This window comes from Rattus rattus, chromosome 7 (assembly GCF_011064425.1).
Source record: "Rattus rattus isolate New Zealand chromosome 7, Rrattus_CSIRO_v1, whole genome shotgun sequence".
Classification (NCBI taxonomy): Eukaryota; Metazoa; Chordata; class Mammalia; order Rodentia; family Muridae; genus Rattus; species Rattus rattus.
The window spans coordinates 129,235,182-129,253,743 of NC_046160.1; the positions used below are offsets into that span (position 1 = coordinate 129,235,182).

An 18,562-nucleotide genomic window follows, 5' to 3' on the forward strand; every position below is an offset into this window, starting at 1 on the left:
CTTCACCTTAGACTTAGCCTCAAGCAGACTCTTCAAACAAAGGCAAAGCGCAGCCACAATCTTCGAAAAAATACTACAGAAACTGTCTCTAGGCCACATACTAACATTCTTCCGAACTCTTCTGAAACCTCCTCTTGAGCCAGGCCCCCCCATAGTTCAGATCACCCTCGGGACCAATATTCCTCCCGGGATGGCCCATTAAACCCCACTTAGAGCATTCCACTGCTTTCCAAAGACCCAAAATCCACATTCCTCAAAACAAAAACAACCGTGGTCAGGCCTATCTCAGCAATACCCCAGTCCCTGGTACCAACTTGTGTCTTTGTTATGTTTTTCTTGCTATGAACAGACACCATGACCAAGGCAACTCTTACAGTGGGCAACATTTAACTGGGGCTGGTTTACAGGTTCAGAGGTTCAGTCCATCATCAAGGCAGGAGCGAGGCAGTGTCTAGGCAGACATAGTGCTGATGAGGGAGCTGATATTCTGATGCAACTGCAGCCAGAAGAGAACTGTCTCCCAGGCAGGTAGGAGGAGCTCAAAGCTAACCCTCACGGTGACACACTTCCTCCCACAAGACCACACCTCCTAATAATACCATTCCCTGGGCCAAGCATATTCAACCCAACACAACCATCAGTAGATTTTATGACAGTTCCATTCTCAACTCTTGAGTCTATTCTAGATCACAACTGACTTAATAGAAGAGATACCGATCACAACTGACTTAATAGAAGAGATACCGGTTAAAGCCTAGAATTTCCGTTAGATGCTTCCTTCTACAGGACTCAAAAGCTACTGTTTTGAGTCCTTGTTTTGGTTTTGGAAAGTTTCTTAGTTATTGTTGAACTACTAAAATCTCCTTTGGGGCTTTAAACTGTGGGGTTACCAATCTCTGGGCTGGAGTCCTAAACCACATAAAAAGGAGATACTTTGTTGAGATCAAGCATGCAGACAGAGCTTTTCAAGTGTTTAGGCCCAGCTCCTCCCTCTGCTCTCTTAGGAAGTCTGCAGGTGCATACACTTGACCCTCTTACACTGTTCTTCCAGTTAACCAGCTCACTTTTCCTAAATCCCTAATGAGTCTGTGGAGACAGTTTGAAGACATCTTCACTCACTTCCTTTGCAGCCATTGCTATGTTCTGAAGAACATCCTCTTTCTTGGGTTGGTTCCCATGGGTCCTGCCAGGCCTGTCTGTTCTCTCAACTCTCTCAGCCACAGTCTTGAAAAGCTGCTCAGCCTAGGGACCAGACTCAGTAAATACAAGCATTTGCTCTGTAAACATACGGGCCATGAGTTTGCATTCCCAGCACCCGTGTTAAAAGACAGGCATGGCTCTGCACGCCTGTAATTCCAGTGTTGTTGGGTGTAGATGGCAGACCCAGGCCAGCCAGTCAGCCAAAATGGCGAGCTTCTGGTTCAGAGTGATAGAAAACATAACAAACAGAGCCCACACTGCACTGACACAGTAAAAAGGAGGACAACAGACCGACACACGTTTCCTCCTTTTGTTGCTTGTTTGGGTATTTTTTGTTGTTGGATTTTTGTTTGTTGGGGGTGGTTCAAAACAGGGTTTCCCCCGGAGCCCTGGCCTTCCTGACTCTCCCTCTGTAAACCGGGTTGCCTCTTGCCTCCTCAGTGCTGGGCTAGAGCATATGCCAGCACTGCCCAGCAAGGGCTTTCCTCCATGAAGATGCTCCTGGGCCTGTCTCAGCACCACACACACTATACCTGTGAGGTGGAACCTGGAGGGTTTTGTTTGGGGAGTTTGGGGGTTGATCTCCCCTCTGTGACAGATGGCCTTCAATGTTACATTTGCATTTCTGTTTTTTCTTTCTTTCTGTAACAGTTTTAGCAGACCCATTGTATCTGGCGTGAATCCCCTAGGGATGGCCTAGGCTTTTTGTCTGTGAGTTTCTCTATGAGCCACAGGCTCAGCAGCCCCATTATCTAATAAGCGAATGCCCTGCTGAGTTTCAGGTGTTAGGTCTTTATAGAATTTAACTGAGAGCTTCCGGAAGCCACTTAAAGAGCAGAGCCAAATCTTTGGTAGTGATAAACAGATTGAGAGTACCCAATGATAGAGCTCAGTTCTGTGACTTTTGCTCTTTCCGTTTATTTATTATGAAAATTAAGTGTTCATCTAAGCATTAACTAGACCATCAAGAGCAGAGACTCCCTATAATGAGTGGCCAATACCTCTGGAAATTTAAACAGCATTGGCTTAGTGCTTAAGCCCTGGTTGTCATTGTTTTTGTATTAGAAGTTTGGCTTGTTTTAATTTTTTTCCCATGACAGGGCCATTGATATCCAGTGTGTCTTGCAATTAAGGAAAAACAAAAACGTTTAAACAAAAATGAGGGAAATTCTAGGCTGCTTCATGGTAGAGTTCAGGAGCTGCTGCTCTGCACTGGGTCCCTTGCAGAAAGAGCTCCAGGCAGATAGTAGCAAATGAGCTGCACTCCAGTGGCCACCGCCACCACCACACCATCTTCTATCGGGAAGAGCCTTTCCCTTCCTCTGTTTTTGCTTCTGGAGCCTTTCTATTTGCAGGCCTTGAGTAAATGTTTCTCTTCCTTCTGCCAGGAAAATATGTTTTTCTTTAAATTCCTTATCTCTGGAGCTTTTCTTATTTGCCTCTGTAGCAACTGTACAATCCCCACCCCTAAATGAGGAATTTTCATGTCCCTGCCAAATCCTGGAGTCTCATCCACCCTGTGAGTCTACATTACTTCCAGCTCTGTCTTTTCTCCGACCTGCATGACATTGGGCACCAGATGTGTACACTGAGTTATGCAGGAGAGACAGACACTACAGGATGAATTCAGGCTTCTCAGCAGTGGGAGGACCAGCTCTGAAAGACTAAACTCTGAAAGTTACTTTCTGTGTACCAAAGCCTCCTATCTGCTCTAGGAGTTGTCTGACGAATCATTACTAAGCAATTCTCGGCTATAGGAGACGTCTGGTTTGCCAGGTATGTCCCTGAATTTAAGTTATGCAAAGTCTGTGTGAGCCCTTCAGCAAGAGCAACTTCATGAACCTCACATAACCATCACTGACTATTTACAAAAAGCCTAGGTGCCATTACTCCAGATCCATGCCAGACACAGTGGCTCTGCTAAAATTCTGATGCACTTTTTGTCTTAGAAATGAAGTGGAAAGCTTTAAAAGCTAGGTGTGGGGGCTGGAGAGATGGCTCAGCGGTTAAGAGCACTGACTGCTCTCCCAGAGGTCCTGAGTTCAATGCCCAGCAACCACATGGTGGCTCACAACCATCTGTAATGGGGGTCTGATGCCCTCTTCTGGTGTCTGAAGACAGTGACAGGTTATTCACATGGATGAAGTAACTAAATAATTATTTTAAAAAAATAAAGGAAAAGAAAGCTAGTCATGGTGTCAGAGGCCTCTAATCCAAGCCTAGCTGTTACTGCTAAGTGAGCCCCTCACAAAATGCTCAGTCGTAGAGCACTGGCCTAGCAGGCGTAAACCCCGAAGGGTCAAGTGAGACCGTGCTTTCCCCTGAGATGGTTGCTGAGTCTTAGGGTGAGCAGAATGAACCCTGCCCCTCTCTGCACAGGTTTCCTCGGTCATGACTGCATCTCTCTCTTTTATCAGGAACGATTTCTGATAAAGCCATGGGTGGTGCATGTACTTAACATTTCTAAGTACCTTCTCTCTTATACTCTGAACGTGAAGTATTGAAAAAGCTCGCCAAATAATGCGATTTATCCTCTTGCCATGTGCAGCGGTGGTTTTATTATTGCTGTTGTCTGTTTATTTTCCCACTGCTGGACTAGAGAAGTCTACCTCTGAGCTGGCTCTATGGCTGGTCCTTTAGCTTTTTGTTTTGGACAGGGTCTCACAAGTTGCCTAAGGCAGGCCTTGAACTTCCATCTTTTAGCTTTATCCTCCTGAGTATCTAGAACTGTAGGCCTTCACCAGTGGGCCTCGATGCTGAGTGTGCTTTTACTGAGCACCAAAACATTTCACACGAGTCCTGATGCGAGCTCTCAGCTATTTCCTAGCAGCCTAGTGCATTCAAGCTTTAAAAAAGAAGAAGGAAATCAGTTGCAATCACAAAAACAAAACACAAACAAAAAAACATTTGTGGCATGTCTTAGGGATTCTGTTGCTGGATAAAACTCCTTGACCAAAAGCAACTGCAGGAGGAAGAAAGGGTGTATCTCACCTCCCAGGTTATAATCTATCACTGAAGGAAATCGGAGCAGGAGCCTGGAGACAAGAAGGGAGGCAGAGGCCTTGGAAGAGCACTGCTTGCTAGCGTCTCTCTCACCTGCATGCATTACTTCTACAGCCAGGACCACCCACCTGCCTAGAACTGATCACACCCACAGAGGGCCGGGCCTTCCAGTGTCAGTCATTAGTCAAGAAAATGCCTGACTGATTTGCCTACAGGCCAGTCTTGATGGAGGTATTCTCTCAATTGTGAGTTCATCTTCCCGAATGATTCAGGGTAGGGTTAACACTGGACAATTTGTAGAGTCCTGGTTTCATTCTGCTTGAATGTTAAGAAAATGCTGTTGGTGGGCAGGGCATGCTGGTGCTGGTGCTCACTAGACAGGCAGAGGCAGGCGGATCTCTGAATACAACACCAGCCTGGTCTACAGAGCAACCTCCAGGATAGCTGGGACTATGCAAAGAAACCCTGTCTTGAAAAAAAGAGGAGAGGGGTTGGGGATTTAGCTCAGTGGTAGAGCGCTTGCCTAGGAAGCACAAGGCCCTGGGTTCGATCCCCAGCTCCGAATAAAAGAACCAAAAAAAAAGAAAAAAAGAGAAAAACATTGTTCCTACTAGATTTTTTGCATGAGACTAAGCAGGGCAGCACATGTGTGTAATCACAGAGCTTGGGAAACGAGGGGGGGGGGCTGTCTTAGAGACTTGCTTTAAAATAAAATAATGTAAACTTCTAAAGTTGTAGTATACCTTCTGTTCCTTTATAGATTGTTATAGATGAGAATATTTATAGCCAGTGTTAGGTAATTTTGATCTATTACAACAACCAACTTGACAACCATCTAGAATATATTGCCCCTTATGATTGATGTATCGTACATAAGTAGAATGTTTTAGAGAATTTGATTGTACCAACTTAAAGTTTAGCTAACAGTAAATTAAGGTGTAGACCCTGATGTAGACATTAGAAACAGATCTGTGGCTGAGCATGGCGGAGCATTCACCACTAATCCAGAACTTTTGGGGAGGCCAACCTGATTGGCATAGTGAGTTCCAGTGCACTCAGAGCTACACGGTGACACTGTTTCAAAAACAAAACAAAAAAGTGAGTGGAGGGTGGTAGGCCAGAGAGATGGCCCAGCAGTTAAGAGCACTTGCTGGTGGAACTGCGGCTCCAGCTCCAGGTGATCTCTTATCTTAGAGTGTCCAGGCTGGTCACTGACACACACCACACATCACACACTACCTAAAAGAATAAAAAACCTAACCAAACAGTTCATAATTAAAATAGGAATTCAACTTTTCTTTAGATGGGTCTTGTAGCTGGGGGAGGATCCAGTCAGTGTTGCAGAATATCTGCAGTTGCTCTCTTCATGCTGGTGAACCTGTAGACCTTGCCTCGACTTTTGGGCCAGTCTCCCCTGTAGTTACTTCTTGAAGAACAACCACCTCTTGCTCTACCCCCAAGCCTGTCCCTTCTCAAGTCTCTAAGACTACTTAACCTTCTCCAGAGGAGAAGCCAAGCCTCTCCTGCTTTCTCTTTCCTTGATGTGCTGCATGCACTTATTGATGCTACCTTCCACGTTGGTAAAACTTGTCAGCAGTTGGACAGAGCAGTCACATGAGACAGCTTTGTAGGGAAAGGCGTTTGTCATTTGCCATACAAACCTAGTGACTGGACTTTGATCTCCAGAACCCATGTAAAGGTGAAGAGAGAACCAGTTCCTAGGGCACTGCTCTATGTTGGCATGTCTGAAGGCTTTAGATCGCTGTGATGCCCACTCCATAAGTAGTCCACAGGCTGAGCTGCCCTATCTTGGTAAGGACCTCTGCACCCAGTAGAAATCCTGCATGCTCTTTACGAGGAGTGAACGTCTTGAATGGTGAGAAGGTTCGGAACTGTGATGTTCAAATGACATAGGGTGCTCTGATTATACTAACTAGGATGCCCCCGACTTAGTCATTCATTTAAAGGGGAACAGGTAAGAGGTGCCATGTGCTAGCGCCAAGTTCATTTCACCGGTACATTTATATGGAGATCTCTCCTTTAGGATGTGTTTTATTTTAGGTAGAGTTTGGAGGACACATATAGAGGTAGTCAAACATGTAAAAGTGTTGTTTTCTTTAAGAAAATGAGTTTTTTAAACTGCTGTTTGCAAAACCAGTTAACAGGTCAGCAATTGTCCCAGAATCCCCAAACGAGCTAAAGTGAGTTAATCTCAGGAGGTCCGCAGGGGTCTGGGGAGAGGGGGTGTGTGTTAGACAGCAGGCTGCTCTTTGGTCACTGTTCCATCACACTGTTGTTTCTGCCTCCGCCTGAACCCAAACCCTCTCCCAGCCTGACAGAAGTGTTCGCTTACGCAGCTAGCCCTGCCTCACTCTGTGCCACATCTACCTGTCGGCTGAGACATCAGAGGTCGATGTCCGTGTCAGCCTCTGGGCACCCCAAGATGGTGTTACCTCCAATAGACAGTGAAGGAGATACCTTCAAGGCTATGTAAGAACACGCACATTCCTGTGAAGCTAATGTCTGCCCACTGCTGCTTAGTTTTGTGCTGTGGATTTTATGGTCCAAGATTTCGTTCCAATTGTTCACAAGGTGTTCTTCCTCCATCTAGTTTCAGTTACGCACATCCTGTTTCATTGTGTCTGTGGTGTCTGTGTGGGTGTATGTGCCTGTTTCCATGCCTTGGCATACTACAGAGGTATAAGAAACCCCCTCCCCAGCCTGCTGTTAGCATGTGGGTTCCATATTCCCGCCATCTGTGTGTGCGCTTCCAGAGACTCTTGGTTGGCTGTTCCTCTTCACATGCAGCCTTCCCTTTTGTCTAGTTCTGTGTGGGAGCAGCTTAAAGGGGAAGTAGTGGGGAAAGCTGAGTCAGCTATTCTCCACCACCATATATTAATCTTGAAAATGTACATATACTGCACCCCTACATTTCTTGAGCTTTGTCTCTCATCCTGTTCCTTTTTTTTTTTTTTTTTTTTTTTTTGTTCCTTTTCCTTTTTTCGAGCTGGGGACCAAACCCAGGGCCTTGCTCTTGCTAGGCAAGCGCTCTACCACTGAGCTAAATCCCCAACCCCTCCTGTTCCTTTTCTATCCCTTCCCACTGAGCTTACTTTTGCTCCTAAGTCCTGTAAAATACCCCGTGGATCTGGGTTCACAATGGCTGATGTAGTTCACTTTCTTTGTGAAAGGTATATTGTGCTTACAAGTTCTCTGGTGTCTTATTTTGGGAACAAAGATGTCTCTCTTTCTGCTTTCCTAGCACCACTCCAGATCAGAGGACTCCAGTTGCTTCTACACACAGTATTAGCAGTGCGACAACCCCAGATCGCATCCGCTTCCCAAGGGGCACAGCCAGCCGTAGCACTTTCCATGGGCAGCCTCGAGAGCGGCGAACCGCAACATATAATGGCCCCCCAGCCTCACCCAGCTTGTCCCATGAAGCCACACCGCTGTCCCAGACGCGAAGCAGAGGCTCCACTAATCTTTTTAGCAAACTAACTTCTAAACTCACCAGAAGGTAAGTGATGCTGTTCCGTTGCAGCAAAGACAAAGAGAAGAAGCAAATGCTCTCCCAGTGTGAGAGGCTGCTGCCTGGGTCCTTCCCGCTCTTCTCCTAGCTCTTGTGTTTCCAGTTTATGTGTCTCCAACTTTAGGTTTTCAGAGTTCTAAAGTAGGCTCAGCATCGTTCACAATAGTAAAAGTCATCTAGCTCTTGGGAAGAAGTATTACTACAGTTATTGTCTGTGTCATTCACACGCCGTCCTCACGACCATCCATTGCACCTTAGCAGTCACCAAGAAAAACAGTTCCACTGTGAATGTCTCTAAACCCACAACCATCTCTCTCTTCCATGTTAATAAGTTGAGTATCATTAAAACCCTCCCACTTACTTGTCTCCTTTTTGCTCTTTGGTACTGTAAGACTAGCACTGACTTAAAATACCAGCCCTTGGGAGCTGTATAGGTGTCTCTGTAAGAGCGACTCCTAAATCAGCATGTAGCCAAAGACTGCTCAGGACCAGAGCGCTGGGCGTCGCTGAGGCTTACTGTCCACTACACTAGTTTTAGGTTCACTAAAGACCCCATTATAGGGGCTATAGAGACGGCTCAGCCGGTAGGCTGCTCTCGTAGAGATCCCAGGTTCAGTTCAGTGCCACAGAGAAGCTCTCAGTTAGCCACAACTCCAGTTCCAGGGGTTCTGAGCCCTCTTCTGGCCTCCATAGGCACAGCATGCATGTGATGCCACTTACATGCAGGCAAAAGTCCCATATACAGAAAGGAAGGGAGGGAGGGAGGGAGGGAGGGAAGATGGCGCTGCAGGAGTGAGGTGAAGAGTGACAGGCAGAAGGCCTGGTGCTGTCCTTTAGCCCCAAGGTCATTGCCCACACACCACATGAACACAGATCCCTGCACAGTGGGAGCGCACAGTGGCAGCGCTGCAATGGGGTTGTCGGTTTGGCTCAGTTGTCCCTGACCTTCCCGTGGGCCACGTGCTCGCTCTCATACTCACACAGGCACACTGTGTGGGTGAGTATCACACACATAGCATTTGTAAAGGCGTCAGCCCCCAGCCCCTCCCTCAGTCACCTAGAAGAAGTGCTTCCTCATTACACGTGGAGATAGATCTTCATGGCACAGGGCAGGTTTACCTGTCCCTCCAATTTCCCAGGCTTGAACAGACGTGCTCTCCCCTGTGGGCTGGGCTGTAGCTCCACACTGGCTACTCTGGAGCTTCCTCCCAACATTGTTCAGATAAAGATACTCTTGTTTTCAAGAAGGATTCAGTATCCAACTCCAGACTCAACGAGGAGAAGGTCGCTTCTGTACCTTGCAGATGTGCTTAGCCTACATTGTCTTCCAGACTAGGGATGAGCAATCTCCAACACTGAGTTGAAACTCAGTGGTGTCGAGCCTTGAGTCTAACCCCACAGAGATCACTGGGCACACTTGAGCCCTGCCCAGATGCCCGGCACTCTAAGACAGTTAGCGTTCCTACCTCGTGTGCCCGGACCTTCACGTCCGCAGGGATTTCCCCACTGTCCTGGGGATGACCCAGTCCAGCTGACACAGCACGTGTGCCGGAAGACAAAAGCCAAGTGCACAGTCCGGAGTGGTGGCTCACAGCTTAGGAGTGTGTGCTGTTCCAGAGGACTCAGAGAGTGTCCAACAGTCATCTGTAACAGATCTGGTGCCCTCGTTTGGTGGCTGAGGGAACTGCATACAAGAGGGCCACAGCCATACAGTAGGCAAAGAGCAAACAAAACAAAATAAAACAAAAACAAAATATTTTTGAAGAGGACAGGTCAGCTAATATTTGAAGGCTATTTTGTGCTAAAATACATAGGCAGATAGCTAGGCATATGTAGTTTGTTTTGGTTTTGGGGTTTGTTTGGTTTTTTTTTTTTGTTCTTGTAGATTTATTTATTTTATGTGTACAAGTGTTTTGCTCAAATGTGTGTCTGTGTACCACTTTCATGCCTAATGCTGGAGGAGGACAGAAGAGGGTGTCAGGTCCCCTGGAACTGGAGTCCTGAACAGTTGTGGGACATCATGTGGATTCTGGGAATCAGCTTGGGTACTGGGAAAGCGCAAGTCCTCTGGCTCTCAGTTATTTTCTATATATACATATATATTTGTATGTTATGTGACATCTGTATCACGTACATTTTATACATGATAGCCCTATAATAGTACACATATTTCTGAATGTACAATGAGTACGTACCTATCTGAATATCCTATTCCCTACTATTCCCTATTTCTCTCTCCACTGTTTTGTTTTGTTTTTCCTGGTTTTTCAAGACAGGGTTTCTCTGTATAGTCCTGGTTGTCTAGAATTTGCTCTATAGACCAAGCTGGCCTTGAACTCATGGAGATCCACTTGCCTCTCTCCTCTGCATCATACTTTATAATTTATAGCTGCCTCTAGTCTTCTGTTGAGATTTTAGGCTGAGCAGTGTGGGGTCTTAGCGTTTGATCCCAACACTTGAGAATTAAATGCCAGCCTGGTCTACAGAGCCTGCATGTATGTCAGTGCACCATGCGTGTGTCTGGTGCCTCTATACACATTGGACTTCCCTGAAATCCGAGTCACAGGTAGTTTTCAGCTACCATGTAGGACTGGGGATCGGAGTTGCGTTACGTCATCTGCAGGAGGACCTAGTGCTCTTAACCACTGAGCAGTCTGACCAGCCATCCCACCTCCAGTTTTTTTTATTTTTTATTTATTTGAGGCAGATTTTCCTCTGTATCCCCAGGCTGGCAGAATCTTCTAACCCTAGAGATGGTTCGGTGTGTAAGAATGCCATGCTGCTCTTGTAGAGGACAGGGGTTCTAACCCTAGAGTGGTTCCATGTGTAAGAACACCATGCTGCTCTTGTAGAGGACAGGGGTTTGAGTCCCAATACCCATTTAATGTGAGTCGCAGTCACTCCAGAAGGATCTCGTGCCATCCATGTATGCATAAGTACAGGTGCACACAACACACTACAGGTAATAAACCAAGCTGCCAGACCCTGCTGGCCGTGTGTTGCTGCAGCCCAGACACAGGCCTCGAATTGGCCCACATCATCCCAAGCACATTGTAGGTCTTCAGTCTGTTTCCCACTATCTTCCTTCTGCCTTATTTGTATATTAAAGTAAGGTTTGAGGGAAGAAATATTAAAAGCACATAAGTTTTATCTGACAGTAACTTTTGACTTACCTAGAAAATCAGGAACTAAAATGTATTTTCAAAACTTTGTGAGAGTCTGGAGGGTAAAACACTCACTACTCTTTCTGAAAACCCACTCAGTTCCCAGCACCCACATGTCTACTGGTGGTTGTCTACTCCTGCTCCAGCTCTACAGAACCCGTCACCTTCTTGTGACTTCCTTGGGCCCTGTTATACCTTCATACAGGCAAAACCTCATACACCTAATACATAAATAAATATTTTTAACAACCTTGTTGCCTGGCGTATAGTTCAGTGGTGTAACTCAGAAGGCCCGTGCTTGATCTCCAGCACAGGGAGAGGAGGATGGAGTCTGAAAATCTTTTTGAAATAATACGTTTATGTGAGGTCTAATTAAAAGTATTTTACATGCACAGTCCTATGTGCACCATGTTTCGTCTGTATGATGCGGAGAGCAGTTGTCTACAGCATAGACTACAATGGGATACCTTTATCCCGTCTAAGCCAATGTGTCCAGCCTAGGCTACATGCACTCAGAATAGCTGTGACTAGAACCCAGCACAGTAACAGATGCCCAGGTCAAGAGTTTGAACTCCCCTAAAAGTAGTACAAAGTTAAACCCAAAAGGAAAAATTAGAAAGGAAAAAAAAAATCAAAAACTTTGTTAGCATCATCATTTGTTGAATATATGTGTGTGTCCATGATGATTGTAACACTGGGCTTTTCCTGCCAGACTCTGTTCAGCACAGCTGTGTCTCTCTTTAAATTTGTTGTTGTGTTTTGGGTGGTTTGGTTGTTGTTTGAGACAGGGTTTCATGTACCTCACGCTGGCTTCAAACTCACTGTGTTGCCAAGGATGACCATGTACTTTTCATCCTCTTACCTTCAGACAGATATGTCCAGGGGCTGGGGAGATGGCTCAGTGGTTAAGAGCACTGACTGCTCTTCCAGAGGTCCTGAGTTCAAATCCCAGCAACCACACGGTGGCTCACAACCATCTGTAATGGGATCTAATGCCCTCTTCTGGCTGTGTCTGAAGACAGCGACAGTGTACTTATATATAATAAATAACTAAATCTTTAAAAAAAAAAAAAAAAAAAAAAACAGACGTGCCTAGTCATGTACCATTTCATGAAGTACTGTAGATGAACCCCAGAGTTTTTTTTGTTTGTTTTTGTTTTTTTGGAGCTGAGGACCGAACCCAGGGCCTTGCGCTTGCTTGGCAAGCGCTCTACCACTGAGCTAAATCCCCAACCCCCACCCCAGAGTTTTCATGCATGTTACACAAATACTACCAAGCAGAATTACCAGCCCTACCCCCTTTTTAAAATCCATGTCCTTGCTATGTAGCACTGGCTCTGGAACTTGGTATTAATAGACCTGACTGGCCTCAAATTCACAGCACTTGATGCTTCTACCACAGCTAGATTGAGGACCATACCAACACATGACGATCCTCTTCTTGGCTAGGTGACTTGTAGTTTGAGCTTTTGTGTTTATGCAACAGAAGGCAGGAGTTCTGCTTATACAGTGATCTGTAGGAACGTGAGAATAGTCGCATTGCCTGTGCACCACAGAGTACCGTTAGATGACATTGAATTTGCAGGCGTGGTGACAGTCTGTAACTTTGGCACTCAGGTGGGAGCAGGTTGCAGACGCAAGGCCAGCCTCTGAGTCAATAACAGTGGAGTGGTGGTCATGAGAACTTTTCCTTTGGTTGGTTGTGTTGGGGGTCTGGGTTTTGGTTTTGTTTGTTTGCTTTTGTTTTCCAAGACAGGGTTCCTCTGTAGAGCCTAGCTGCCCTGGAACTCACTCTGTGGACCTGGCCAGCCTCAAACTCAGAGATCCTCCTGCCTCCTCTACCTCCCAAGTGCGCGTGCCACCATACACCAGTGTTCATGATCGTTTCCAAACACTGAATTTTATTGTAAAAGATTTTGTAATGAATTTAGTTACTATAACTAAACAAGTGTTTATGTTTCAAATTAAAAACCACACTCAAGTGTTTACAATAATTTTACTTTCTCAACAAATGTTGCTTTCTTTGGTATTGGCCAGAAGAGGAGCCCTGGTGTTTGTTTTTGTTTGGTTTTTCTATTCTTTCTATAATTAATTAGGTTTTCTGTTTAATTTGTACAAGTCTTTTCTGTTAATTTTTTTTTTGGCTTAATTTCTTTTAGAAACATGTCATTCAGGTTTATCAAAAGGTAGGATTTATATATATACACTTACTCCTCACGCCTCACCCCACCCTCCCCACATGGCTCCTGCAATTAACATCAGGTTTGGCTTTTGGTCCTATTTTTGTGTTATTTTTGTCCTTTGCTTTAAAACTAAACTTTCTGCTAAGAACTAAATCCTCATTTCCTTGAAAGGAAACTGGAAAGAGATGGATTAACTCTTGGGCATTTTAAAGGCACCGCAGCACCCACTCAGCAAAGGCCTGTGCATGACGCCCTGTGCACTCTTCTTCAGTAGAATGATTTAGCATCCAGATAATTCTGTCTTGGTACTAATAGCACTTAGCATGCTCCTGTTTAAAGATGATATGCTCAGTAATCAATGTACAGTTAATGATGTAGCCGCAGACATGCAGAAGGTAAGTGATAATTGTGTTAGCCATTGCCATTATTTTCTGAGGATTGAGTTGGCACAGGCCATGTCTGATGTTGAAGATGGACATAAAACCCTCAGTTTCATCTCATATAGAAACTCAGGGCCGGTCACGTCACAGCAGAAATGGCTAGCATTTTTGGAGAGGTGAAGAGCAAACTATTCTTAGCCACTTCTCATTGAAGGAAGCACGCACCATTGTTTCACTAGAGCATGATAGTAAGTAGGTTCCAGTTGGGTTCATATCTTTGGTTTTGACAATAAGAGACCAGAAATATTGATGTTCTTGGAATGTGCACACATAAGGCAGAAGCTCTGATATTAAGGTTACTGCCTAGCCAGTGTGACGGCTCACACCCTTAATCCTGTCACCTGGGAGGCAGGCACCACCTAGGCTACATATGGAGCTCTATGGAGTTCTAGACTAGAAAGGCTGCATAAAAGAGACCTGTCTCAAGAGAATGGGAGGAAGGAAGATGAGAGAGAGTTAGTTACAGTTCCTGTCTGCCTGCCGCTCTCAAGAAGACCAGGCTGCATTCTTCTGTTTATGAAGCATGGTGTCATTGAACTGCAGAGGGCCTTTGTTCCAAGGGCCACTCCAGGGTGATTTTCAGGGCATCTTCCCACATAGCTAACTTTCATTTCACAGATTTGTTGTATTTGAATGTGGAAGTCTGCTGATAACTGACTTCTTTCTAAATGAAAGCTGCGCTGTGCAGAGCACTAACATAGAATAGCTCTAGTCCAAAACCATGAGTGCAGCACTGGAACCCAGTTTTCCTGAATGTGCAGCCTCTGCACAGCTCTGTCCTCACAGAGGACATCATCAGCTGAGTCAGACGGAGGAGGAGGAGGAGTTAGAATTAGTTCAGCGAGCGGTAACCCAAAAAGGCCTGGGCTTATTCACTGTGTAATGTTTTTCTTAATATACAATGTACCCATTTGTAAGATTTCTTTTCTCTCTCCCACTTATCCTTTGCTTCTCCGTTCTGTCCGTTGAGACTTCCAACTGAATATGAGAGGAACGGGAGATATGAGGGCTCAAGGTGAGGGATGACTTTACTTCAAATATTTTCTAAGTACTGTCCTACCTCATTGTTGTGACAGGCATGACCAATGCTGCTTTCTGCTTATTCAAGAATAGTGGGCCTGATTCTGTCGAGGCTCTGGTTCTAGAATGTTGTTGAGGCTGCTGACTCTGCTTGCTGGACCTAGGACACTGTTTTTTGCCCCAGCAGCCATAAGAGGGCAGCAGTGTGCCAAGGCAGCCTTCCTAAGCAGCCTCAGCCCCAGTTTAGATTTGTCTCTTGATACCTTGAGTCCACTCAGGAGGGCTGAGTTGGCGTCTCTTTTTAAATGATGATTATAGCAGTTATGTGTTTGCCTTTTGGTTTCATGTAGCTCTTGTTGTGTGAATACGGAATCACAGATAGGCTCTGGATTCTGTGTCTGTAGTGGTAGGCGGCCTCCTGCTGTTCTTTCCAGTACTGGCTGCTGTGGTGATACCTTTCCCAGTGAAAGTCTTCCTTGATGCCTCCTGCTTGACTACTGTCTCTGAGGCACTGAGCACTGTGTAGGCTTCCCTTTAAGGTGGAGGTGAGGAGGTGGGGAGGTATTCTCCTCCCAGGCCTGTCCCAGCACAGAGCAGACGCTGCCTTTCCAAATATGTATTGCCCCATCCACCACAGGAAGGTGGTGATGGCACCTGCCTGCCTCCTGGTATAGAGCAAGACAAGGCTTGCCGTGCAGGTGCTCTGTAAAGGCCAGCGCTTTTCAGCACGTCACTCTGATCTAGTCGGATGGGTCTCAAGTGCATTCTGTACTTTCCTACCTCTGCATTTGGTGGCAGTATCTCTGTTCAGAACAAAAACTCATGAGTCGGGGGTTGGGGATTTGGCTCAGTGGTAGAGCGCTTGCCTAGGAAGCGCAAGGTCCTGGGTTCAATCCCCAGCCCCGGAAAAAAAAACAAAAAAAAAAACAAAAAAAAAACCAAAAAACTCATGAGTCATGGTCCATACACCTAGAATTTGTACACTTGGGAAGCAGAGCAGGAGGCCCAGTGGGTCAGGGCAAGCGTGAGCTCCATGAGATGCTGTTGTCAAAGAAAGCAAACAGCAACCCTGAAACTGTTTGTAGTTAAGGTGGATTTTATTATTTTGTGTTGCTTTCTGCCTCCTCACATAAGGTTTCCTGATCCCAAAAATGCTTGCCTCTGTAGCCTGTGGAGTATCTAACATAGCAATTTAGCTATGCTTTGAGCCTCACCTTGTGCAGACCACTCATTTCAGTTCTCCACAGACGGGTGAGCTGTAGCAGTTCATTTCCCTCTGTCTCATTAAAATGACATCATCTAAGTTGTGGGTCTTTGTAGTGCTTGGTTTTGCCCATCTTGAGATGGGCTTCACTATTGTTCAGATTACCTCAAGCTCATGGCTTCTTTCTCGCTTCTGAGCAGCTGATAGCACAGGAACATGGCCTGGGTGTTTTCAAGGATGAAATTAGAATTGTAACAAAGGAGAGAAACAGTAAAAAGGTAGATGGTGATGAGGGAGAATGGATGGCTTTCCTGTGCACTCTGATTCTGACTGAGGGACAGCAACACTAAGCTGGGGACACCGAGTCAACCTCTGAGCACTGGTGTCTGTAGGCGGCTCATTGGGCAAGCACAGCTATTAGTAATAGAGAAGCCGTGTGTGATAGAGCAGGAGGCTGCTGGTCTGCACCCGCCCAAGTACAGGAGTGGACTCTGTTGCCTGATTTCACAGATTCTCAGGACAGACGGCTCCTGGACGTTTTCCAGCCAGGTAGAATTTTGCGTGCATTCTCTATGTTCAGGGTTGGAGATACAGGTGTGTGTGTGCCTCTGGTAAATGTGCATGGGATCAGTTGTGTGAGCTGAAGAAGTTGATGAGTAGCTAAGGTTAAAAAAAAAAAAAAAAGGTTCTTTTTCTAGTGCAATTAAAAATCACCCTGCCTGTGCATTTCAGTCGCAATGTATCTTCGGAACAAAAGGATGAGAACAGAGAGGCCAAACCTCGGTCCCTGCGCTTCACCTGGAGCATGAAAACCACTAGTTCCATGGATCCCAGCGACATGATGCGGGAGATCCGCAAAGTGCTGGACGCCAATACCTGCGACTATGAGCAGAGGGAGCGCTTCCTGCTCTTCTGTGTCCATGGCGACGGGCACGCAGAGAGCCTGGTGCAGTGGGAGATGGAGGTCTGTAAGCTGCCAAGACTGTCTCTGAATGGGGTCCGGTTTAAGCGGATATCAGGGACGTCCATCGCTTTCAAAAACATTGCTTCCAAAATTGCCAACGAGCTAAAGCTGTAACCCAGTAATTATGGTGTAAATTAAGTAGCAAGCGAAGGTGTTTCCAGAGCACTGATGGAAATGTGTAGAGTAATATTTAGGCAATAACGTGCATCTTCTAAATCATGACATTAAAGTCTGAGGACGAGAGCGGGCCTGGGAGCGAAGGCTGGCCTTCCCTGCGAATGCACTACATTAAAGTCTGTGACCCCGTGCCTCTGTCTTGTTTCCATTGCCCTGGGGGTCAGAGTGTGACACCGTCTGCACCACGAGACCCTGTGTGTGCTGTGAGTGGATGGCTGTGTGGGAGCCGTCTCCTCGCACTGGCAGCCAGCATTACTAGTACCTCTGTGGGAGATCATTTGGTGCTAAAACATTACAATTGCCAAGAAGGAAAATACTGAATTACTGCTAAGAATTAACCTTAAGACTAGTTGATAATTAATACAGGTTTACAGTTCATGCCTGTGGTTTTGTGTTTGTTTCGTGATTTTTTTTTTTTGCTTTTTTTTTTTTTAGTGCAAAAGGTTTAAATTTATAGTTGTGAACATTGCTTGTGTGTGTTTTTCTAAGTAGATTCACAAGATAATTAAAAATTCACTTTTTCTCAGTAAAACCTTGCACTGTCTCCTAATGCTCTACTGAAGCCTTAGCTCAGGCAGTCCTGCAGCTCGCTGCTGCTCCTCCCACTGGGCACAGACGTCCCACACACCCCAGCTTAGGTCTGAAGCACCCTTTCTCCCAGCCCTCCTGGTCCCTGGGAGGGGGTGGTGCAATCCCGCGAGCAAACGCCGGGCCCTGGCCTCACTGAGTTGGGTTTTTTTCTGTGTGGTACCTGATAGTCCTCACCCTCCCTGTGATTCACACATAAATCACACCTACAGCTTCTCCCCAACACCTACATGGGTAGATATAGGGGTGGGGAAATGAACTTGACACAAAGAAGTTGTCACCTTGATTGAGAGTGCTGTTTTAGGTGGTTGTGGCCTGGGGCTTGCAATCTGGACCAGTGCTTAAGTCACGGCTGTTTGTTGTCCTGTCTGCTGCGGTCAGGACAACGCGGATGAGGACCTCAGAACTCAGACTGCAGCAGTCAGTCAGCAAGAGTCAAAACAGTGCTGGAAAGATTGCTGCGTGTTAGGAGCATGTACCGCATTTGCCAACGGCTGGTTTTGATTTTCAGCATCACATATGGTGGCTCACAGTCACCTTCAACTCTAGGTCCAGAGGATCCAGCACTTCTGACTTTCATGGGCACTTGTATCACATGCACTTTATAACACACACGCACACCACATTTACATGTATTTAAAAGAAGTGAGGGTCCTAGGATAATTAGGGCTACACAGAAGCACCCTCTCTTGAAAAACTTTTAACAAAACAAGTGAGGGCTTGGAGTGGGATGCAGTGGGAAATGGTGTGATGTCCACTGCAGAGCAGCTTGGGAGTCCAGAGCATGGGGTCTCCAGGACCGAAAAGAGGAAGGGAACTGGTGAGGACGGCCCACTGGGCCTCATGTCCAAAAAGAGCTAGAAAAGCCAGGGAAGCCAGCAGGGCACCTGCTGCAGGCACTCAGTGAGGTAGCCGCATGGGCCCTTTGATTGGTCTGGGGTGAGTGAGGGAGAAAGGGGACAGTGCCTGGCGTGAGCAGCAGGAGCTCGGTGGGAAGGAAGAACAGGAGAACGGGTTTGGAAGAAAGCACATGGCCAACAAGGACGAGAGGTGCTCCGGGACCTTCAGCAGGTGGATAGATGCAAAA

General features: G+C 46.2%; 1 protein-coding gene across 9 annotated transcripts in view; it reads left to right on the forward strand.

The window, feature by feature from the left end:
• Window positions 1–17,419, forward strand: part of Mark3 (microtubule affinity regulating kinase 3) — an 87,852-nt gene extending 70,433 nt beyond the window's left edge. For 2 of the 9 annotated variants that reach the window (XM_032908491.1, XM_032908493.1), the window contains exons 15-19: window positions 6,535–6,693; window positions 7,466–7,723; window positions 13,059–13,085; window positions 14,493–14,537; window positions 16,479–17,419. In XM_032908491.1, the coding sequence (XP_032764382.1) occupies window positions 6,535–6,693; window positions 7,466–7,723; window positions 13,059–13,085; window positions 14,493–14,537; window positions 16,479–16,824 (835 nt within the window). In that variant the 3' untranslated portion in view covers window positions 16,825–17,419. The remainder of the gene's footprint in view (window positions 1–6,534; window positions 6,694–7,465; window positions 7,724–13,058; window positions 13,086–14,492; window positions 14,538–16,478) is intronic. The other 7 variants (XM_032908496.1, XM_032908498.1, XM_032908497.1 and 4 more) reach the window with 5 other exon arrangements.
• The last annotated feature ends 1,143 nt before the right edge of the window (window positions 17,420–18,562 follow it).